This window comes from Muscardinus avellanarius (assembly GCF_963383645.1).
Source record: "Muscardinus avellanarius genome assembly, chromosome: 3".
In the NCBI taxonomy this organism is placed as follows: domain Eukaryota; kingdom Metazoa; phylum Chordata; class Mammalia; order Rodentia; family Gliridae; genus Muscardinus; species Muscardinus avellanarius.
In genome coordinates, this window is record NC_137788.1 from 149,061,695 (window position 1) to 149,085,866 (window position 24,172).

Genomic DNA, 24,172 nt, shown 5'->3' on the forward strand with positions numbered 1-24,172 from the left:
CTCCCCTGTCACCTCGGCCGCATACATTTCACTTCCTCCCGCGGTCGAGATTGCAGCAGAAAAAAAAAAAAAAATTAAAAAAAAAAAAAAAAAAAGGGCAGCGCGAGGGCCAAAAAGTGGAAAGGAGCACGCCTCGGGTCGCGCAGCCGGCTTGCCAACTCTCCCGGCCCAGCGCCGACCCTCGCAATCCCAACTGCAACTTTTTCCCTTCCGTCTCGGCTTCCCCCGGGTTGCGGCGTGCGGGCGCCGGGCCGCGGGGCGTGGAGCCGGCGGGCGGCGGCGGCTGCGGGTGGCGGTGCCGGCGAGAGCCGCGAGCCGAGTGGGTGGGTGGGTGGGGAGGGAGGAGGGAGAGGACGGGCGGGGAGGGGAGGAAGGGAGGGGGAGATTCCGCGCTCCTGCCGCTCCCAGCCCGCGTGGGGGGCAGGGGGAGGAGGCCGCGAGGAGGGAGGGAGGAGGGAGGGAGCCGAGGAAGACGCTCGGATAACCCGTGCGTTTCGTAAGGCTCGGAGCACTTGTACATTTCTGCAGGCGCGCGGGAGCCATTCTCAGCGGCTGCAGCAGCTCCGACTACATCCTCCTCCTCCTCCTCCTCCTCCTCCTCCTCCTCCTCCTCCTCCTCCTCCTCCCTGTGTGTGTGTGTGTGTGTGTGTGTGTGTGTGTGTACGCGCGAGTGTGTGTGAGTGTGTTTTGCAGGTGTGTCCGTTTTAATTCTGCCCAGTAGGTGGGACTCGGTGACTTTAGCACCATTTTCTTTTCCTTTTATTTTTCCCTCTTTCCTTATTATTAGTATTATTATTTTTTGCCTTCCCACCGTCTGTTGCAACCCGGCAAAGTCTCGGAATCGGAGAGCGCGCCTCGCTTCCAGAGCCCCCGGACCCGGCAAGCCGGCGAGCGCCGAGCCGGCCACCATGCCCGGCAGACCGCGCCACTAGGCGGTCCCCGCGGCTCCCACCCGGCGGCGGCCGCGATGGTTTCAGACGCTGAAGGATTTTGCATCTGATCGCTCGGCGTTTCAAAGGCAGAGGCCCCCCTCCCCCTCCCCCTCCCTCGCCGTCTTTGTTTCCTTCCCCCCCTGCTCCCCCCACCCCACCCCCCTCTCCTCTCCTCCTCCTCCTCTTTTTTAGAAGCAGCGATCGGAGATGGATGTCTCTCTCTGCCCAGCCAAGTGTAGTTTCTGGCGGTTTTTCTTGCTGGGGAGCGTCTGGCTGGACTATGTGGGCTCGGTGCTGGCTTGCCCAGCAAATTGCGTCTGCAGCAAGACTGAGATCAATTGCCGGCGGCCGGACGATGGGAACCTCTTCCCCCTCCTGGAAGGGCAGGATTCAGGGAACAGCAACGGGAACGCTAGCATCAACATCACGGACATCTCAAGGAATATCACTTCCATGTAAGTCGGGCGGCCGCTCCCAGCCCGCTTTCCCCCGGCTTGGGCTCCCTGGCGCCCGCCCGCGGCCCCAGCCGGCCCTCGGCCCGCCCCGGTTCGCCGCGGTCGGCCGGGCGCGCGTCAGGCTCGCTCAGGCTCGGGAGATGCTCTCCGCCTGCGGATTCCAGGTGACTCGGCCCGGCCAGGCGCGATCGGGATGCTGGTGTGTTCCTCTCCCGAGAGAGGACCCCGCCGGCCGAGGGCACACGGGGCCCGGCTCCCGCCCCCACCCCCACCCGCTGTTGGCTCCTTTCGAGGGTGCGAATTAGGTTCTTTGCCCCCCCCCCCCCCCCCCCGCCAAATAGCAACAGTTTGGCCACACTCAGTGACATAAAGTAGACGAGGCTCGGTTCCTTGGCAGAGGCGGCGGCAGCAGGATCGTGGCGGCCCAGGCAGCGCTGAGCCTGAGGGAAGGTGACGGGATCCAGCCGGGAGGTGTTTAACTATTTCCTTTTGGAGACGGCAGAACACGCTGACAAGTAAACAAGTTGGAAGCTGGCTGTTCAGGGAGACTTTGGACGTGTCTAGGCCGTCATGAACGCCAGCCAGCCCTGCCGGGCCCTCTCTGCCACTGGCCCGGTTTTGGGTATTTCCGAGAGAGCGTCCCCTTTCCCACCCTCGTCTGCCTCTGGGCACCTACAGATCCCTTCCCTGCTTGGGCATTGATAAGGGCTCCGGATAATTCCAAGGCAGGAGGGCGAAGGGAAAGAACAGGGCAGGCGTGTGTTTGGGGAATGGGAGGGGGTTCTTCTACCATGGTGCATATCTGTTTATTTGTAAAATTGAACTCTGGCTGGTGTCTGCCGGGTTCTGCCCTGTCTGAGTGAGACCTGCGGTGGCCTGCTCTTTTCTTGAGATTTCTCTATGGTAGGGATGGGAGGCAGAAGCAGAGGGGGGCAGGCCAGAGGACCCCCTCTCACCCTCCATCCTGGAGAGGGGTGCTACAGTACGGGGATGCTCAGAGCACAGCTCTCTCCTGTTTCCCTGCAAGCCTCCTGCCCCTTGGGGACCCCCGGGAGTGGCCAGGATGCTGAGAGACTGCCCTGGGGAAGGGCTTGGGGTGGCTCTTTATCTCTGGGAAAGACTTAAGCCAGAGGGGACCAGTGTGCCATTGGCAGTGCTCTTCCAGGGCCAGGCCTCCCTTGCTTCTTCCTGGAGCATGGCCCCCAAAAGCCCAAGGCAATAGCAGCCCTGCTCTCTCCAGAGCCCGCCAGCCCTCTTGGCTTCATGGAGACTGCTTGTGCTCTCGCAGCTGACAGCTTGAGGGAGATGTACAGCCCAGGAATTGTCCCCGACTCCTGGCCAGCTTGACCCATATCTCAGCTCAGCTCTTCACCCCTCAAAACCCTCAGCCTGGCCAGAGACGACAAGACAGACAGCCAAGGCGAAAAGGGAGGTGGTAGGGAGAGAAGATGGACCCTGTAGTGCCTCTCCCTCCCTCTAGGCCACAGTGCCCAGCCTGTCAGGGGACGCATGGAGGAGGGCCTGGAGTGAGATTGTAGGAAACTCTACTTGGAAGTGCTCATCTGCTCCCCCCCGCACCCCCCCGCGCGTGGAGGGGTAGATGGAGGGGTGCAGGAGCTCAGTGGCCAGTCCTGGCACTCGGGAGCCGGACTTCCAGGGGATCTGGTGGACTAAGGGTAGGAAAGACAGTGCCCACTGTGAATCCCTGGGAGCCCAGGAGCTGCACCCCGCTTGTTCTCTGCTCCAGGGATGTGTGTGTCTGTTAGAAGCCAGTGGGAGGCAGGAATGGCCACACTCACGTAGGCTCTTTATAGCCGCACGGAGGTGTCACTCCTCTGAAAACGAGGTGGAGGGAAACAGTTCAGCAGGGGAGATTGGGTTGGTCTCTCTGGGCTGCCGGAGGTATGTGGCAGGAGGGTGACCTTGTACCTTCTTTGGCATTGCAGGATATGAGGAGGTCATGAGGCGGGGATAGGGTGCAGGGAGTGGATTGAGAGCCCCTCTGTGTGTGTCCCCATTTTTGTTTCAAGACTTGAACTCTGGCAGACTGTCAGGACCCATTTCCCTAAATCGACCTCAACACCCATGTGGCCCTGTGTGAGTGGCATGTGGGGAAGGTCAGAGGTCATGGGCCAATGACCCCTCCTCCCCCCATTTCTCCCCAGTGCCCTGTTAAACCTGTGGCTGGTTTTGACAGCCTTCCACTCCAGAGGCAGAGAGCCTGGAGAGAAGTCCTGCTCTCCTGGGAAGAACATGTCCCTACCCCTATTTTACCCCCAAGGGTTTAGAGGCTCTAGCAGTTTCCCAAGGCACACAGCCTCAGTTCTGGAGCCCACTGGCCTGTCCAGCATCCTACTCCTTTCCTGCTCTAAGAGGCCTTTCAAGAAGGACAGAGAGGTACACGGAAGGGCCTTGTTTGAGCATGGCCCAGATGGGTGTTTTTTAGAATTGTTTACTGAGACATGGGGTCAAGGGGCCCCCAGCATCCTACCGGCTTGAGGCTCTGGGTGCTGGTCTGCCTGAGGTGGGTTTTAGCAGATTCTGGGTATGAAGAGGGTGGGGCCTCTGTACATTCACCCGCAAGCCCCTCCCTCAGGTGCTGGTCCAATTGTACCTGGGTCTTCAAAGGGACAAGTGGCCTGTTTCCCTGAGGCTCTGTTTCTTGGGCCAGTGGTGCCTACCTGCGCCTGGCTAAGGGCTGGCTTGGGTGGAGGAGGCCACCACCCTTTGGCCGCCACATTAGTATCAGGAGGAAGTCAGCCGTGAAGCATCAGGGCGAGAGGGTGAGCTGAAGTGTGGGGTTCATTTTGCCCCTTGTAAAGCTGAGCTGCTGAGAAGCCACCCTTTGGGCCTCTCTGAGTTCAGGAGGCCAATCCTTTGCCACACACAAGGCAGCCCTCGACACACAGTGGACTCTGGCCTAGAAGCGTCTGCGCAGCCACGCCCAAGCAGGCTCTGATGTCACAAAGGCAAGAGGCTGATGGCCAGTATGATGGGCTGTCTGGGCCCACTCTCTAGGCTGGGCCTATGGGCCTGTGGGCTGGCTGGAATGGTGCATCTCTGGCTGTTAGAAAGATGATGGAAGGGGAGAGGAGGACATTGCTGGGACAGGTATTCTTGGTCTAGCTGCCCAGGCTCGCAGATACCCTGGGCTCTGGGCTGGGATACTGAACCATAGGCTGGGTGTCACCTTGAGCCACCCCAGGGTCTCTGGTATAGGTCCTTTTATTTCTTCTGACCTCTCTGAAAATGGTCTCCCGGTTGGCTGAGGGTCATGGGGGCATTGGCTGATATACTGGCTTTTTGATTCTTCTCCTTTCTAAGGATCAAGGGGAGATACAACTTTGGCAATTAACTAGGGAGAACTGGGGATTCACAGCAGAAGTCACACCAGGGGCTCATTTAGGAGGTTCAACAAGGTGCTAGGCTTGAGAGAGGGGCCTCTGAGGTGAGATTTGGAAGGGAAAGTGGTTATGGCTCTGGGTAAAGAGGCTTTTGGGGATAGAGACCCCAATGGTCTTGGGATTTTACACTCTTGATGATCCAGTGTCATCCCCAGCAAGCCCAGCGGGTGAGGCTTCCGCAGCTCCCTCTGGGGTCAAGCACATTAGCCCTGCAATTTTGGGCAAAACCAGCCCAGCCGGACCATCGCCTTCAGAGTACTTGTATACTGGCCTCAGAAGGGCTGATTCTGGAGCCTGGGAGTTTCCTCTGGGTCCCCCAGGGCTCTGAATGCCCCCTGCCTGGCTGAGGTGGAGCTTGCTGCTGTAGGAGAGGGAGAACTGAGGCCCCTCTCCTGAGGTGCTCTCTGTCCTTGTGTGGCCTTTCTGTCTGGGGTGGGGTGGGGTGGGCAGCCTGTGGCCCTTCCTAAGGATGACCCTTGTCTCATCATCGTAATGCCACTGTGAGCTGGGTATCTTAAGCATTCTGCAGAGCAACTGGTCCAGGGGCCATAGGCACCATGTCCAGCCCCCCTCCTCCAGGCCTCCTGGTGGCCAGTGGCAGGTTAGGAGTAGGGAAGGGGATGGGGCATAGGAGTTACACCTGGCTCTGTGCTGAGCCCTCTCAAGCTGCATTAAAGGACCTTGAATTGAGGCCATGGGGCAGAATGTCCCTTCCAACTTGGACCTCTGCCATCCCAGGGCCCAGGGAACATCCCTCAGCTGGGCCATTTCTAAAGGGCCTTCCTTTGGGATGGCGGTCACCCTGTAATACCTCCAGGAGGGAGGCTAGTTGCTCTCTTACTGGCTGTGGGTCACTGGTCATTTCCCCTCCTCCCTCTCCTGCCCTTTGAAAGCCTAGGATATTCAGAGTTTGACAGAATTTGTGACACATGACACAATTTGGAGTCAACTGACCAGATTGGATGCACACTTAAAAATGTGTCAGGGCCTGTGGCCTCTCCTTAGAGGATGGATACCGAGCTTTGCGCCCTCCACCCCATATACACCCCAGGCTTGGGGCTGGGAGGAGACGTGTCCTTGTATAGGGTTCAACCCACTGCTGGAGCAGGGGCCTCCACTGGGGGAGAGAAGAAAACATTCGAACTTCCATTTCAAATTATTCTTACCTAGAAAAGGGAATTTTAATATTTAATGTATGGAGTTGAAGATATCTAAGCACATAATTTAATAAATATGAGTGTTTGGGGGTTGCAAGATAAATTTTTTATTGCCAAATCATGCATAATAAAAAAAAGCATGGTGTCCCCCGTCCCTGGGATTGGAGGCCCTGAGCTGCAGAAGGAGATGGGTTGGGGACAGGAGAGATGATCCTGAAGTCCCTGGCTCTCCTTCTTGGTGCTGTGCCAAGAGCAGAGTTGATAAGTTGAGATATGCAGAGCAGATGTGAGGCAGGGCCAGGCTGGGTCCCGTAGGCGATCTCACATCTCCATTGGGATTCCCAAGGCCTGCAAACCCCCTCCGAGGAGCTAGGCTGGCTCTCAGTGGCCTCCTAGGACCCACCTATTTTGTCTCTATGTAGCATATGCTTTGTCTCCATAAATATCCCCAGTATTCATTTATATAATGATTTCCAGTTCACAGTCACAGTTTGTTTTTGCAAGATCTTGAAGTATAGCAGTCCCATTTTACAGATTCATCAAAGAAAACTGAGAACAAAACCCAAGTCCCTGGTGACTGAGTTGCTGTGGCTCCCTGGTAGCAAGGTCCAGATGCTCTGGAGACGTCTGCCGCCCAACCTCTTGCTGCCTCTCTGGTTCTCTTGGTTTCTCTCTCTCTCTCTCTCTCTCTCTCTCTCTCTCTCTCTCTTTCTGGCGTGGCACTCCAGCTGAATATCCTATGGCATGCTGGTGAGGGAGATATGGAGCATTTTTATCCAGGGGGGTTTCTTTCAAAGGGCAGCAATGCAAGAATGACCTGTCTCTAAGGGGCTCTGGAGACTGCACTGTCACCCAGATCCACCAGTGACCAGCAGAGCCAGTGGCTTCAGTCATTTGCCAGTCCCTGAGCCTCACTCACCTCTCCTGCTGGCCAGGCCCATCGCAGGCGCCTTTTTGGATGAGATGGGTTGAGAGCAGGGAAGCCCAGGTCAAAGTTCAGTGTCTTATGGAGTCCTAGAACTCTCAAAGAGAGTCCCTGAGTTTCTGCTCCCCATAAGTGCAAGGCTCACTAGAACTCAGCACTGGAGGATGCCGCTGCAAGTACACCTCCCTCTTGTTCCCACGAGGGTCCCAAAGCCCAAGAGGAGCCTCAGCTGAGGGTCCCCAGGTTGCTGGGAGACTCCTCCCAGGCGTGCTTCTAGGTGCGGTGCAGCCTCCTACTCCACCCTGGCTTCTGTTCTGGGCACTTTGTCAAAGCCAGAGCCTCCCCCACAACTGTGTCTCCCTGTGGGGTGATGTTTCCAAATTCAGGGCCCCCAGAGGCAACGACTGTGTGAGGCTGGCAGCCCCAGGGCTCCCTGCAGCCTGCAGCCCACGCCAATTAGAAATAAACTCAATGAGGGCTTCTGCGACGCTACTTCCACGTGGGGCTGGCGGACCTGGGCCCGGCAGGCTGGGGAGCCTGTTCCTCCTCTAGGGTCTCATCTCTGTGCCTGGTTCCAAGTTTTCTTGTCCCCTTGTAAAGGTCTCGGGTGCTGGGTGGTATAAGATTCAGCATCCTTCCCCAGATAGCTATCACCAAGCATGGAGACTGGCAGATGTTCTCTTTCTATGCCAGGTTTTTCCAGCTGCTCCTCCAGGCTTGGCTTCTCCCTAGCTGTGGACAAATACTTTTCCTCTTTTAGCCCTCTATTTCTTTATCTGTAAGATAGGGATAATGGCAACTACCTTATAGCAGCACTGTTTTGAATTCAGTGTCCTGTGTCATGCTTGGCAAAGAGAAAGCTGTCAACACATGATAGCTAATAAGAGCTAACATTTATCGGCTTGGCTAACTAATTACAGCTAGCATTTTTAAGTACATGATAACTACTAATAGTTGACCCTTTTTAAAATTGAACTTTACTATGTTCTAGACACTGTTCCAAGCACTCTAAGAATAACACATCATAGTGGCCTCACACCAAAACTATGAGCTAAGTACTATCATAAGTCCCATTTTACAGGTGGGGAAGCTGAGTCGGAGAAGGGACAATTTTAGGTAGCCAAAATGTTCTAGCTGTCTGGCATTTAAATATTAAGCTCTATTGCCTATATAAGCTTGCTATACTACTGTGCATACTAGCATACACATATATGTGTATATACATGTGCATATATATATATGCACATATATATATGCACACATATATTCAGACATGCCAGAATATCTTGCTATTATGATAAATTAATAGTAAAAACCAGAAGGATTGACATGAAGGGCTTGGAAGATCCTTTGGTATATTATTCTAGTTCCTGAGGTGAGAATTGCCTTGGCTGAGGCTAGGGGGTAAAGCAAATGGGTAATTATGGGATACAATATTGGTCAAGCTGTTGTGGCTAACACAATCCCAGACAGGCCTGTAACGGTGGTGGTGGTGGTGGTGGTGGTGGTGGGGTGTTGGTATTTATTCTTTCCTGACCTGTTCCCAACACACAGCCCTCCCCTAAGGCCACATCTCAGACAAGTCCTCTTCCACTCCCCCTTGACCACCACATGGTGTCTCTCTGAGGTCAGGCCAGCCCTGTGGTGGCCCCAGTGCCAGTGGAGGCTGGCAGGTTCCATTAGCTGGTGGCAGGTCCCAGCCAGGTTCTCTCTGGGTGAGGCAGTGTGCAGGATAATGTCTTGATACCCATGGTCAGAGAGAGCCTGGATGGGGGAGCAGAGGGCTGGGTACCTTTTCCCAGCTAGAGTTTTGGAGTATCAGGGCTGCCTCTGGATGCAAGCAGAGGGAGTGTCCAGAATTCTAGGCAGCTGGAGTTGGAAGCTTGTGTTCAGAGAGCATCTTTCCTGAAGGGTGAATTCCAGGTCTTCCTGGCCTCTTCCCTGGCTTCCTCCCGAAATTTCAGAAATAAGAAGCCTGTACTCCGTGAAGGCTTTCTCTATCCCGTCCTGTTCTCTTTCCCGGGTACTGTGTCCTTACTCATGGAAGGCCCATCTGACTCTTTACAGGGATGGGAGGTGGCTAGGGCTATCCCCATGGAGACAGCTGAAGTGTCCTGCAGAACAGTTGAGATCGCAGGGCATTCGTATGCCTACCCCACTGCTGGTGCTTCCTGGCTATATGAGTCTGCTCTGTGACAGGCCCTCTCTGGGCCCAGTTTCCACTCCTGGGAGTTGGGGGTCACCTAACTCTGCAGCCTGGCTCCTCACAGAGCCACTGGGCCTTGTTGACTCAATGCAGTGACATCCTCAAAGGGCTCCATAACAATCAGGGATCGTGTTGGTTATCTATGACTCTAGGTAACTGGGAAGATTTTTTTGGGTTGGGGAGATCAACATTTTGAATAATAGATCATTAAATCTAGAAAGGCGCTCAGAAATGATTTGAGCCAAACCCAGTTTTACAGAGGAAGAACTTGAGGGTCAACCCAGTGAATTCCTAACACCAGGCAAGGGTGCTGCCTCCCTACCCCATGTGGCTCTGGGTCCTCCAGCCCTTTGGTGTCTGCTCTGAGACTGAGGAATTAGAAACAGGGAGAAGAGCTCTGAGCTTCCCACAGAGAGGACGAGACAGAATGGAGCAATCTTAGACTCAACGTCCTAATCCGGCTACCTGTCGCAGTATGCTGGGCTGTGCGCATGCATCTGGAGGCGTCTCTGAGCATGCATAAGTGCTTTTCCCCTGTCTTCCCTGCACATCACGTCTGAGTGTAAACAAACCTTATAGCCTCTTGCTTGCTGAGATAATTTGCGCTTAGGTTTCTGGTGGCCACCAGAGGGCAGTGCGGCGCATGAGACGGCCCTGGGCTGGTGGCTTCTCTGGTGAGAGCAGGATGTACTCCCAGCCTGGTGGTAAGTGCACCAGGCACCCTTGCTATCCATGCCTTCCTTGAGCTGGGGCTGAGCGGGGTGGCCAGCTCTCCCCTAGGGCCTCTCTCAGCAAGCTGGCCCTCCTCCATTGTATCTGCAGTCCAGCAATATAAAGCTGGGTCCTGGGCTTTCTGGCTCTCCAGGAGGTGTACGTGAAGGTGCCTTGGAGCCAGGGAGCCCCCTTCTCATCTCTTCTTGATCTCAGTAGCAACAGGAGGCATTAGGACATTTGTACAGGGATAGTGGGGCTGAATGAATGCAATGAGATATCATTCCTGTCCAGGAAAATCACAGGTGTGATTGGGACACAAGAAAGTTGACATTCGGTTATGCTGTGTAGTGAACGTCATGCATGGAAGAAGTGAGCTTGATTGATAGACCTCCTAAGGCTGTTGAAGTGCTGGTCCAGGTGAGCTTGACAGACCTCCTCGGCTGTTGGAGTGCTGGTCCAAGTGTGAGGGCGTCTGTGCCCTTTCCCTCACCTCCAGCCCAAGCTTGGGAATTACTGAGCACAAAATAGGCCCTTGCCTTTGCAGAGATGAGAGCCTGGTGCAGCCTCTTAGCCTCTCTAGACCTCATGCTGCATTCAGAGGAGGGTAGGGAAGTGCCTTGCTGGCCAGGTGTGGGCCCTGCCTGGACTGGCTGTCTTTGTTGCCTTCTATGAGACCTGCTGGCCCTCCTCTGTCCCAGGCAGGCTTCTGTTGAGCAGGGGGTGTTTTCTTCTATGCACCGGTGGGTGCATGCATGAGCCTTGTTATTAGCTTTAGACACTGGGGGCTCCTGATTTTGTGCAGAGCTTGCATGAGTAGGGTACAGACATAGCCCTTTTTCTTGTGATCCATCTTTGCCCATCAAGTTATCTCTGATAGTTTTGTTGAAGCAGGTTTGTTGAAGAGCAGGAAGGAAGCGAACATTTATGGCCCTCCAACTGGGCTCGAGCCATTTGCATAAGCAACTGTACTTATTTATGGCAACTGCTAAATGAAGCCTCAGAGTGTGACTCTGCCTCCTGCCAGCTGTGACCTGGGCCGGCTACTTAACTTTTTTGACCCTCAGCTTCCTCATCTGAAAAAATGTTGATAATAAAAATAATGTAGGGTTGTAGTAAGGTCTCATCGAGAACGGGTGCCACATGTAAAACTCTTGAGTGCCGGCTCCCTCCATCGCCATTGCCACATTCCAGGGATACTTGCCACGGCCTGCATTATCTGTTCTTTCTGCATCCCATCGCTCCTCCTCCTAGCTCAGTGTACATTCCCTAACAGGTTAATTCTAATCCAGGGTGTTTGGGTCCAGCCATTCCAGTGCCCTGAGTTTTTTTCAGGGTCTCTTTTGTCTGAGAGGCAGCTCAGTGTAACAGGAAGGGATCAGACAACTTTGGCAACTTACTTAATGTCTCTGAGCCTTACTTTCCTCATCCGGAAAACTGGGTTAATTATACCTGTCTTCATAGAGAGGTGGTGAGAATCAAATGAGCTTAGGATGAGTGACTGGCTGGTGATGGACACACAGAGGTAAAATGGGAAATGGAGCCATGGAGAATCTGCAAGGGGGAGGGACAGGGAGATTGTTATGGCTCTGACCGGTAAGAGACCCACTTAGGTTGTCAAGTGTCGGAGTGTCCCAGGCAAAGCCTTTCTGCTGCCCACCCTGGGAGTTGGATGCCAGCACTGTCCAGGATGATCTGGTAGCACCCAGCTTTCCCCATAAGGTTATTGTGCTTCTTGGCTCTACATCGCTTTGCATTCACTAGCTGGTTCCCTTTTGGATATTGTAATTGAACAATCACTCAGCCAGAGACAGGTAGAAAAGACTCAGGTTGCATAGGAGTGACCTCAAATCTCTTCAATGCACTCTAGAGCCCCCACAGTAGGTTCATTCTTGTTCCACATTAAGCCACAAGAGGGCACTAGACTATGATTTCTGTGGGGAAGGAGGTGCTGCTGAGCCCACTGAGAGGGCTTTTGGTGAGTCTGAGCTGACCGTGCTTTCTTCCCCATGCCAGCAACTCTGAGGTCATGGCAAACCTCAGAGCTTGACATAGCCACAGCTCATAACCCTGGGACTGAACCCTCAAGGGAGCATCTGTTTGTGTAGTGAAAGGATCATGGGATTTGATGCCAAATTTGGGTTTCCATCTTTGCCCTCTTCCTCGCTTGTTTTCTTAGATGGCGAGCAAGTTGCTTACTTTCTCTGGCTCTCATTCTTTTATTCACCTGTGAAATAAGATGTGATAGGGAGGTGTTGCTGTGAGATGTTGGTGCAGGGATTAAATTACATGATGTGCACAAAGTGTCTGGAACACAACAGAGACCCAACCATGGGCCATCTGCCTCTTGTCGGAAGAAGGATGAAGTTAAGTCACAGCTCAGGAGGTCACATGGAATCTTGTTGGCCCGATGGAATCATTTTACCATTTTACCCTACCCCCCCCCCCCCCCCCCGCAGTACGCCCAGGAACGCACTGTGGTTCCAGTTCACTGGGGGCAGCAGTGACATCCAGTGGTTGGAATGGAGAACTGCATCAAGTGCTTTCTGCTTCTGTAGGCTGCTGATGGCGGGGATTATTGGGGCTAGATATCGATGATTCTTTGAGGGTTTCAGCATGATACACCTGTTGTGGTATTGCTGACATTTTGTGTCTAGAACCATAGGATGAGATCACGAATGGAAAACACACATGTGTGCAATGGATGGACATTACTTAGCTGGCAAATCCTGGTACCGAAAATCTGGACCATTTCTGTGTTTGTGGAGTTCTACTTTTTTGAAATACTTGAATGCAATTTGTCTGGTTGACCTCAGCCAAGAGACTTGTGATCTCTGAGCCTCGGTTTATTTACCTGGAAAATGTAGAGTTTGGGCTGCTTGGCTCCGAGGGCTCATCTAAGCGTCAGACCGCACATATACCCTTTGCTAAGTGTGTGTGTTTGGAGGAGGTGAAGCTCAGGGTTGGGGGGCTTCAGGCTTTGCTGTTGAAGAATCTCCAGGCTGGAGAAGGGAGGAGCCTCACATTAGCAGAAAGGGGACCCTGAGATTGAAACTGGGACGACTCTGGCTCCTCACTTTACGATGCCTCTTCGTTTCTACACCTGAGATCCAGGAGCGAGGCTTGGCAGACAAGCCAGGCTCGGGGAGTTATTTAATATCAGCTTTGCTCCAGATTGTGTTTCTGACTCCCTGCCACCTCTTAAGTGGCAGTCATTTTAACAAATGTGGCGATAAGACACCAAGTGGGAAATAACATGAGGATGGGGAGGGGGCAGAGATGTGCAGGAGAGGCGGAGTCGTCTTCCCTTGGCAGAAACCTGGTCCTAGAGGCACTTGGGATGGAGAGGCGCGGATGAGGAGTTAGGGCCCCCCTGGCAGTGAAAGGAGGGGTAGCAAGGAGTGCCTGAATTTTAGAGCCTGTGGTCTATGGCTGCAGGTCTTCCTCTTCCCTTCTACATCTCATCCCATTTTTCCAAGGACTATCTTCCAAGTGCCTAACAGACAGCTAAGGGTGTTGGTGGCAGGCTCAGCCCACTGAGAACGCTGAGCCACAGCTGCGCCTGGGCTGTGGGGTGCCCAGGTGTCTGGCCATTGGCCTTGCTCCTGCCAAGCTCCCTTCCCCAGCAGCATCTGGACTACTGAGGAAGGGCAGGATGATGTCCTAGCAGGCTAGCCTGTATCATCCTCTCTAGGACCCAGAGAAGAAGGAGCCCCCCTCTTTCATCCTGGCAGTGCCATGTACCTGGCAAGGTGCTAAGCCCCAAGACACAGTGTTGAGGAAATGAATGACTGTAACCCTTCCCTCTTGGAATTTAGAGTTGAATGGGAACGGGGAGCAGGTAGTAGACAAATGATCTACAGCTCACAGGGTAATCTCAAGAGAAGCAGGGGCAGGATTTTTAGAAAATGGATCTGATGTAAAGTTTAAAGAAAAAATGTATATATATGGAAATGTGGCTTCCCTAAGGTGGTGAGCATGCAACTTTCCTAAATGGAGATTTAGAAATTCTAGTTTTCCTTACCCTGAGGTTGTCTTAATGTCGGAAGTGGTGGAGTGAGGTGTACACATGTGCCTGGCAGTGATGTTGATTCTCTGGACCGTCCTTGCCTGTAGAGGATCTGTGGTGTTTTAGGGGAGCCCCATACTAGAAGCCAGCGAGGCGCATTCCATTTCTCATCTGCCACTCTGCCTCTGAGACAGAGCTTTGGGGATAAGTGGTTTTTGCTCGGAAGGTGCTATGGTTTGCATCTGGAATGTCTCCCCAAAGCCAATGTGTTGGTGACTTGGTTTCCAGTGCAGCCATGTTCAGAGGTCGACTTTGGGGGGGGGATGACTGGATCCTGAGGGCTCTGACCTTATCAGCAGATTTATCCATTTGATGGATGAATAATCTGAAGGGACTGCTGGGAGGAGGGGGACACTGTTTGCAGGTAGAGCTCTGCTAAAGGATGGAGGTCACTGGGGGCGAGCCTTGGGGACTCTGACCTCTTCCTCTCTCTCCTTTCTCTCTCTCTGTCCTCCACCACACCCTTAACCATGATGCTCTGCTTCACCGCAGGCCCAAAGCAACGCAGCCAATTGACCATGGACAGAAACCTCTGAAACCATGAGCCAAAATAAACCCTTCCTCTTCTAAGTGGCCATAGTGATGGAAAGCGGACTGTCACTGAAGGTGACCCCAGGAAGCTTGGGGGAGGGAAGGGAAGGATGCCAAGGACCCTGGCCGGGGTGCACAGGGGCAGGTGTTCTTCTGGGCGCTCACTCATTCATTGCTCTTTTTGGTATTTATTCCACATGGGTTTAATTGAGGGCCCCTGATGGGCCAGCCGCTTTTGTGGGGGCCAGGAAAACAGTGATGAGCAGGGCAGCTGAGGTCAACATTGTCCGTTTTTCTGGGTTGGGTGTTCACCCTCTTGGTTCCTTGCTTTGGCATCTGGACCTGCTCTGGGGAATCTCCCTGTGTAAGTGGGAGGTGGCCAGGTGTGCCGAGGGTTCCTAGACGATCCTGGGAGAGAATCCATCTGAGGGTGCTTGGGGGCTGGGGGAGCCAGTCTTTCTCCCCATGTACAGGGTGCAGGTGGGCCTGGGTGCGATGAGGTATAGGGTGGGACAGAGACACTGGCTCTACATGTTATCAAAGAGTGGCACTCTACTTTCCTCTCCCAGCACCCCGCTGACACTCTACCTCCTGTCCCTAGACAGACTCGACCAATCCCTACCCTCTCTCCTCTCCAGCTTGTCCCCTGGGAGAGCAAAAGTGGCAAGAAGAATGACCTTACCCTTGACCTTCAGCCAAGACTCATCTCCCTCCATGAAAATGGCCTGTCGCTCTTCCCCAATCCCCCTAGCCGGGGCTGATCTCCTCTAGTGTCTGCTGCCACCTGCCCTTCTCCTGTCCATCACGTCTTCAGACCACTGCTGCCTGTTGTCCACTAAGTTCCCCGTCTCCCTCTGCTGGGTCTGCTCTCACCTGCTCAGGTGGGATCACTGGGCCGAGAGGGTGGCATGGCTGGTATTGTGGTCCAGCTGAGACTCTCTGGAGCCTGGCCGGCACATGGCTTGTGAGTGCCTGCCCCTCCAGGTGCCATGCCCTCCTGAAGGCAGGTGCTGCGGCTTCTGCGCTGTCCCCAGCAGCTGCCCCTAGTAGGTGTCGGTAAAGAGCTGTAACAGGATCAGGCTGGTGGTCTTGTGTCCCTGCCACAGGCCTAGCCTGGTGACGATGCTCAGGCCTCTGTCCAGAGACTGGACACATTGTTCTCCTTTCTTCCATGAGCCTTGAACTCTGCTCTCAGCACAGCAGCCTGTCTGAGGAATCATGTAGAGGAACATGAACTCATCCTAGCGAAACAAATACTAAGGGCGCTCATATTTTAACCCCTTCCATTTTCGGCACAACCAGGTAAGATGGATAGCACCATAGTCTGAGTGTCCCTTCACCTAAACTGCTGGGGACCAAAAGTGGATTTTGGATTGTTTGGGAATTTTTGAATATTTGATAGACGTAAAGAGATATATTAGGGATGGGACCCCAGGTTAAACACGAAACTCATTTGTTTTTCATGTGCATCAAATACACACAGCTTGAAGGCAATTTCACACTACTTTTGTGCATGAAACGAAGTTTCATGATGTGAAATTTTTCCATGTGTATCATCCTTCCAGCATTCACAAAGTTTCAGACATTGCAGCACATTTTATTGAGTATATTTGGATTTGGGATGCTCATTCTGGATCACCCTTGTTTTTATGAATGGGGAAATTGAGTCACAAAGAAGACAAGTGACCAGCCAGGGTCATTCAGCCTGGGTGGCAGGGCAGAGATTTGAACCCGGCAGGCCTGAGTGTAGGCGCACTGTCTGCCCTGAGTTACAGAGGACCTGACTCATTCCCACCAACCCCCATTTGCCTTCGGCTCTGGCCCTGCCCTCCTTCCACAGCAAACAGGTGCAAGTGGGTGCTGCCAGGACACAGTGCCCTCTGCCCTGGCTTTCAGCTCGGGCAGTGATAACATGAGTGGGCAGAAGACACCGGTGGGACCTGGCAGAGTTTGGGATTCCTGAATTTCATGGGCACAGGTGTTTTTGCACCATCTCCATAGAAAGTCCTCTAAGTGAGGGCAGACAGGGCTGGCCTCTCTGTCCCTGTCGTTGCCCCCAGCTTCTGGGGTGAGTCCCAGCAATGTGATTTATGTCTCTAGACCTCTTTCCTTGTGTATGAAATCAGGGGGCCTGGGCCTGGCAATCTCTGAGGTCACTTCTGGCTCTGACTTCTAACAGTTCTGTTGCAGTGGCTGGGATAGAAAGGGTAGAGCCTGGAAGCTGGGGTGGGATTACTCCAGGGGCAAAGCCCTAAGAGGGCAAGGGCAGAGCTGTGCTATGCGTACACACAAGTGGGATCCTTGCTGTCACCCATGCAAAAGTGTGTGCTTGTGTGTGTGTGTCTGTGTGTGTGTCTGTGTGTGTGTGTTCTGTGGACGGCCACTCGTGGTTTCATACTTTGACATTCATGCTCATGACCTGGGGACTTGATAAAGCGCAGGCTGCTGGACCCCTCCCCAGGGTTTCGCTCCAAACATCAGCTGCCTGCCTGAGAATTTGCATTTCAGCGGCCATGCAGAGGCTGCTGGCCCATGATAGCGCTTGGAGAATGACTGTTTCTGTGGATGGCTTTCAAGCCATATGCCCTGGACTGAAATCAGAGGCGGTGTGGTTGGTATTCTGCATAAGATTTTTATGAATAAAGTTTCCCAGGCTGCAAAACGCCTGAATACCCCCATTCTCAAAGAACACGAACTCACTCCCTGGCACGTTCTTACGGCTTGTCCTGGCGCCAGGTTGTGTCTCTGTTTCTATCTCCCCTTTTCTTTTGTACCCCAAACGTGATGCCTGGCTCCATCTTGACTCTGGTCTCACACTCCCTCTCCCCATAGGGCTGGACCTGACCTGCTCTTGCTTAGACCCACAAGATCTGATATGTAGTTGCGAGATGAAAACACAATTAGGCTCTGCAGAATGCCCTTCCAGACTCAGGTTGATTATTAAACTAATTTGGGAGGCAGGGGAAGTGTCTCTGTCATTGCAGCTCAAGAGCATTTGTGGGCTCTTAATTGCTCCCAAGGTAAAGTTCAGACTTCTCTCTGTGCATGCGAAGTTTTTCATGTTTGGCTACAGCATCTCTCTGGAGTCCTGTTTCCCCTTATCCCACATGGGAATCACCAGCCCCAGCAGAATCCATCTCCCAGGCATTCCTTAAACATTCCCAAGCATCTTCTACTCTGAGTCTTTGGTCCAGTGGTTCCGCCTGCCTGGAAGTCCTCTGGTCTTTACTCTGCTCATCTGGGCAGCACCAGTCACGGCACTCCCACCTCACCTTTGAAATGCTCTTTTTACATCCAGACCCTGTTTACGGATTGTTGTATCTCTTCAGTTCCTGGAGCCCATATTAAAAGTGACTGCTGTTTGCTGAGAGCTTCCTTCACACCTGGAGCTTTATACAGTAGCTCATTTAATCTGGGCAACAACCATTTGAGTGGAGACCTGCTTTCATTTTACGGAGGAGGAAATAGAGGCCAAAGAACGCAAGAGCTTGGAGCTTGTCGGAGGCCCGAGCTGTGAATGGCAGTTAGGATTCAGACCCAGGCTGACTGCAGAGCCTGTGGTCCCGTGCTTATCACAGCAGAGGGTTCAAAAGCAAAACAATTGGAGACAACCCAAAATGCCATCAGGAGACATGTGATCAAGAGATGAATCATGGCATGCTGAAATGATGGAATCCTATAGAGAAGAAGCTCCAGTGAAAACCCTGTTCTTGTGGAGCAACATGGCTCTATTTTGAAAACATGATACTGGCAAAAAAAAAAAAAAAAAAAAAAAAAAAAAAAAAAAAAAAGAGCTGCAGAATGACATGCTATATATGTAAGTTGAAAGTCACAATGATTGATAAAATGCATTATTTATGGACCTTGTTATATAGTGCAAAGAAAAAGCCACAGACTGGATAGAAACCATTTTCGCCATAATCTTACTCTCCAGGGAGACAGGGAGAGGAGAATGTTAAATGTAGGGTCTGAACTTTTCCTGCAATAGTCAGAGTCTGTCTGTCTGTCTTTCTCACTTTCTGGTACTAGAGATTGAACCCAGGGGAATTTTACCTCTGAGCTATACCTCCAGCCCTATTTTATTTTTAAATAGGTTCTCGATCCCTCTGTGTCAGCCTCCCAAGTGCTAGGATTACAGGGTGTGTCCCCCGCCCAGCTGCCATCTCTTTTTAAGAGATCTTAGCAAATAGCCGGGCATGGTAGTAGTGCATCCCTGTGATCTCAGTACTTGGGAGGCTGAGAAAAGAGGATCACAAGCTTGAAACTAGTCTCAGCAACTTAGTGAGACTCTGTTTCAAAATAACAAATAAAATAGGGGTGGGGTTATAACTCTCAAGTTAGATTCCTCCAAGTTCAATCTCCACCAAAAAAGAAAAAAAAATCCCTTAGCATGTGACAAAATAGTAGTGCATATTAATTCTAGGTGATGAGTAGGTAAAGGTTTCATCATATAATCTTTTGCTTTTTCTTTACTTCAATAAAAATTAGAAGCCCTAAGCAATGAAAATATTATCATGCCCACTAGATTTGTAATTTAAATTGCACAAAATATTAAATCCTTTCTATGTATTGTCTGTGGTTGCTGTAACAGAGCTCCAAGACTGAGTGTCTTAACCAGGAATCTCTTTTCTCACCGTTCTGGAGGCTGGAAGTCCAGCACCAAGGTGTCAGCAGGGCTGGCTTCTCCTGAGGTCTCTCTCCTGGCTTCGTACTGTGTCTTTACCTGGTCTTTTCTCTTTCTGTGTCTGTGAACTTATTTCCTTTTATAAGGACATCAGTAATATTGGATTAGGCACCACCTTACTGCTCTTTTTTTTTTTCTTTCTCCTGTGGTACTGGGGATTGAGCCCAGGAATGCTCTACCTCTAAGTAACACTCCCCCAGTATTTTATTGTATTATTATTATATTATTATTATTAATTATTATTATTATTTTGGTGGTACTGGGATTCCTGGAAACCCTTCTACCTCCGGGCTTCACTCCCAGACCTATTTTTTTTATACATTTTTATTTGGAAACAGGGTCTCTTAAGCCAGCAGCTGGCTTCGGACCTGCGCGATCCTCCCAATTCCACCTCTCAAGCGTGGGGATTACAAGTGAGCGCCACCACGCCCAGCTATTATTTTTTAAATTTTGAAACAGAATCTTACTAAGTTGCTGAGAACCTTGTCAAATTGCTGAGGCTGGCCTTGAACCTGGTTTCTCCTCTCTCAGCCTTCCCCAAACCCTGGGATTATAGGCAGGCTCCACCATGTCTTGTTCCTTATTTTATCTTTTTTTTCTTTTTTCTTTTCTTTCTTCTTTCTTCCTTCCCTTTCCCTCCCTCCCTCCCTCCCTCCCTTCTTTCTTTCTTTCTTTCTTTCTTTCTTTCTTTCTTTCTTTCTTTCTTTCTTTCTTTCTTTCTTTCTTTCTTTCTTTTGGTGGAAACCCTTTTACCTCCAGGATATACTCCATGACCTATTCTATATTTATTTGGAAACAGGGTCTCTTAAGCCAGAGAGACTGGGTTAGAACCAGAATGATCCTCCTGTCTCCTCCTCCCAAGTGTGGAGATTACGAGCTTGTGCCACAATGCCTGGTGTCCTCATTTTATCTTGTCTCTTTAACGACCTTCTTTCAAATGCAGTCACATTTAGGGGTGTTTAAACTTCAACATATGAAGGGGGGGAGGAGTGGGCACAATTCAGCAATCATAAAACAAACAAAAATTTGCCTGTTTGCTGAAATTAACACCGAGTGTTAGATTTCTCCAGGGACAGAGTTCTGCAGAAGTTCACTAAAGCCGAATTGTCCTCAGTGCTCTGGTGCCTCTTGGTGCTGGTGCATCAGCTTGGCGGGCACTGGGAGCAAGGCAGCCCCATAGAAGAGGTTGCACATGCGCAGTTAGAGGGAAGGACACGCACAAGCAAGTGCAAAGAGTGAGAGGGGCCTGGTTCAGACCACAGGTGCAAAAAAGTAAAGCAACTTAGATATCCAGTGCACTATATTCAGTTTCTCTCTTATTGACTTATTAACCAGTTATTTCAAGAGTTGGCAGCAAAGACCTTGTGCCTGCCAGCCACCAGGTGAAGGGACAGCCCCTCAAATGACAATGAACTGGAACTGCAGGCTGTCCAGGATTTGGGCCAGCACTAAGAAAGAATCTCCTGAAAGCATAGGCCACAAATCAGGGCTGTGGAATTGCTTTCCTTTGGACACATAAATAAGTAGGATTTCCCCCATCCCACTGTTTTATTAGGAAAAATTTCAAACATACAGAGAAGTTAAAAAATTTGCAGTGAATAGTAGTCATATAGCCACCACCCATATTCTACGGTTAATATTTTACTTTCTTTTCCACATACTTTGGCATCCATCATCCCTCCAGTCATTCTTTAGTGATGACTATTTTTCTCATGACTTACTCTAGAGTAAGTTGTAGATGTCAATACACCCCAATACCTCAGCATGTATATCATTAAATTAGAATTCAATATTTATTTTCACTTAAGGTAATGTTTACATTCAATGAAATGTGTAGATTTTTTGGGAGAGTTCTGGGGACTGAACCCAGGGGCATTCTATCTCTGAGCTATACTCTCAGCCCTTTATCTTCTTTATTTTGAAACAGAGTCTCACTAAGTTGCTAAGGGGCTCTCTAAGTTGCTGAGTCTGGCCTTGGACCTGCGATCTTCCTGTCTGAGCCTCCCAAGTACTGGGATTGTAGATGTGGACCTAGCTGAATGCATAGATCTTAAGTGCTCATTCTCTGAGTTTTGACACATGTATACACCTATGAAACCCAAACCCATCCAGAACATATCATCTTCAGAAAGTTCCCTCATGTCCTTCCCAAGTCTGTCTTTGCCACCACCTCTCCAGAGGTAATTGTACCAGTATTAGGAAATGGCCTAAAAAGATTTGAAAAAGAAGTTTGGTTTATAGAAAGTGGAGTTTGGATCCATAAAAAAGAAAAGCAGTTAGGGCCTGGTTACTGTCAGGCACTCAAGTAGCTGTGATAATGCAAAGTACCCTCACTAAAAGTAATTAGCAAGTGGATAGAGGAGCTGGGACCTAGGACTTTCACATTCTAAAAAAACAGGTCCAAAATAATAATATATGATATCTAGCATAATAAATGATATCTAGCAAGAAGCTAAGAATTCCCCAAGAGTATGGGAGGAGGGCACTGACCTCTGTGAAAGGGGAGCAGGTACCAGTGGCCCCTGACATTGTGAATCATTCTGGTCTTAACAAAGAAACCTAGGCTTATACCTGCAGTTAGGCAGGAAGGTTTTTTGCCAGGCCAGAAATCCACATAAGTATAACAAAAGAGGTCTGCATGGAGTTAAGGGGTGGACTTACACCTGGGTCATAGGATTACATGGTAGAGCAAGATGGCGGACTTTGTATCTATTAGAGCTGTTTTGTATTTTGAACTCCGGTGACTTCATTTCGGCCCATCCTCCTATAGTGTAGGGCTGTAACTATCTCCTGTATTTCTATCTTTGCAATAATAAACTCATTGATGTTTTTAGCAAAAGTTTGGACTAGTGTATATCCATCCTAGTTCTGGACAAGGACCTGCGGTTACGGGAATAGTTTTCGGGAGCCTAACAGAGGTCCCTGGGAACACTTCCCCCAAGATTGTAGCGGTAACTACAGTTTGATATTCTTAACAACAAATTGCTTTCAAACATAGTCACATTCTGAGATGTTTGGGATTATTCTGCAGCTTCATAACAATGAAACTATAGAATATGTATTTGGCAGGGATGGTTCTGTGGCTCAGCCGCATCGTTGCAGATGGCCATATCTGGTTCCTTTTTATTGCTGAATAGTATTGCATTGTATGGCTAACCTGGGCTGCTCTGTTCTCCTGTTTCTGGCACAGGGGACTGTTTCCCATTTTGGACTCTGATGCATAAATCTGCTATGCATATTGTCGTACGAGCCTTTTTGTGAACATATGCTTTTGTTTCTCTCGGGTCATTCCCCAGGAGTGGGATTTCTGGGATGTATGATGAATTTATGTTTAGCTTTGTAGGACATTGCCTGACCTGTTTCCAAAGTGGTTGTACCAGTGTTCACAGTAGGATTGCTTTCGAAAAATCTGAATGAATCATGGCATCCCTGGGGAAAGAGGGCAGTTTGAGCGTTTGTCTTGCAGATGGGGAAATTGAGGGGCAGAGGGGTGGCATCCTTGTTCAAGGTCACCAACCGGTAGGTGGCAGAGCTGAGACCCTCTCTGGCTCAGTGCTGGGGTGGGGGAGCAGCTTCGACTGTTCCCAGCCCGAGGTCATTCCTGGTGCTCTGGGCACCCCCGTTGTCCTGGACCCTGTGCCAGCCAGGGAAGGGTGAAGCCTTCGGTGCCCTTTGGTAGGCAGGTGTAGGCCAGCCTGGAACTGGGCAGTGCTGTTAGCATCCAGTCCTCCCTGGCTACACCGCCCCTCTCGGGGGGGCCCAGGTTGGTTCCTGCAGACAACTCTCAGATTTGCATCTCATCAAATGCTTTTGTGAGAAGCCCTGTAGTAGATTTTAACCCTAGTGCCACAGGAAGCTGCAGAGGGTTCTCTCTCTCTCTCTCTCTCTCTCTCTCTCTCTCTCTCTCTCTCTCTCTCTCTCTCTCTCTCTCTCTCTCTCTCTCTCTCTCTCTCTCTCTCTCTCTCTCTCTCTCTCTCTCTCTCTTAATGATTCTGCTATTACTATAAGTGTTGGGCACAGTATGTGTGCTGGAGGAGGAATGGCCAGGGTGTATGGGGGTTCTCAGGGAGAAGGTTCCAAGAGCAAGGGAAGCTGTTTGAGGAGTGGGGTTTTATCCTGTTTCCCAGTGATTAGCATACGTCCTGCTAATAAGCACTGGGCTAACATTGAATGAATGAATGAATGAATGAATGAATGAAGTTTCTGTTGGGGACCTGAGGCTGTTTGTTTGTTTGTTTGTTTATTTATTTATTTATTTGTGTGGTGCTGGGGATTGAACCCAAGCAAGAGCTTTCTACCTTTGAGCTATACCCTCAGCCCTATTTTATTTTTTATTTGGAGATAGGGTCTTACTAAGTTGTGGAAAGCCTCACTAAGTTGCTGAGGCTGGCCTCAAATCTGAGATCCTCCTGTCTCAGTCTTGCAAGTACAGGGATTACAGGTGTGCGCCACCCTGCCAGGCTGTGGGGGCCTTTGGAAGGTCAGGATTGCTCAGGTGTGGCCTGGGGTCCTGGGAGGGGGAGGTGGCTGGGTGGAGGTGGTGTCCATCACTTCCTGGCCACCTGGGAGTAGGCAGGACTTCTCCGCTTTGCCGTTTGCCCACACGTCTGCTGCATGTGAATGTGCAGAAGGCCTGGCCCCATTTGAAAGGCACTGAGGGGCATGGCTACGGTACTCCAGCTCAGGAATGCCACTTACTAAAATATATTTGTTTATTCAGAGATTTAATTAACATGTTTAAATATTAAAGAGTAAACAACGCGCGTCTAGTGGGACTCAACATTTACCGACAGGAGTTCTGGTTTATTTAATTATTTGTGTTTTTTCTGCCCTGAGAACTGTGTTTCTAGCAGTGTTCCAGGGACCCCGTGGGGGAGTGTAGGTTTTCCCAGGACAAGCCAGGGCAGAGGAGCAGGGGTGGGCTGGAAGGGAGGCTGGATAGGGAGGAGGGAGGGGAAGGGAGGAGAGGGCAGGGAGCGGCTTCCTGAGAAGGTGGAACTGTCCAGTTTTTGCAAAGAGAAGAGAGAGAGAGGTTTGGAGTTCCAGAATGTGGGACCTGGCACAAATCAGAAACACTGGTGACTGTGGAGGTCCCTGG

At 51.0% G+C, this 24,172-nt stretch overlaps 1 protein-coding gene across 6 annotated transcripts in view; it reads left to right on the top strand.

Annotated features, from left to right (window-relative positions):
- Nucleotides 1-1,139: 1,139 nt before the first annotated feature.
- The window catches only part of NTRK3 (neurotrophic receptor tyrosine kinase 3), a gene marked incomplete at both ends in the record, with an annotated part of 365,601 nt that continues 342,568 nt past the window's right edge, over nucleotides 1,140-24,172 (top strand). For all 6 annotated transcript variants that reach the window (XM_080692445.1, XM_080692446.1, XM_080692447.1 and 3 more), the window contains one exon: nucleotides 1,140-1,387. In XM_080692445.1, coding sequence (XP_080548571.1) covers nucleotides 1,140-1,387 — 248 coding nt within the window. The remainder of the gene's footprint in view (nucleotides 1,388-24,172) is intronic.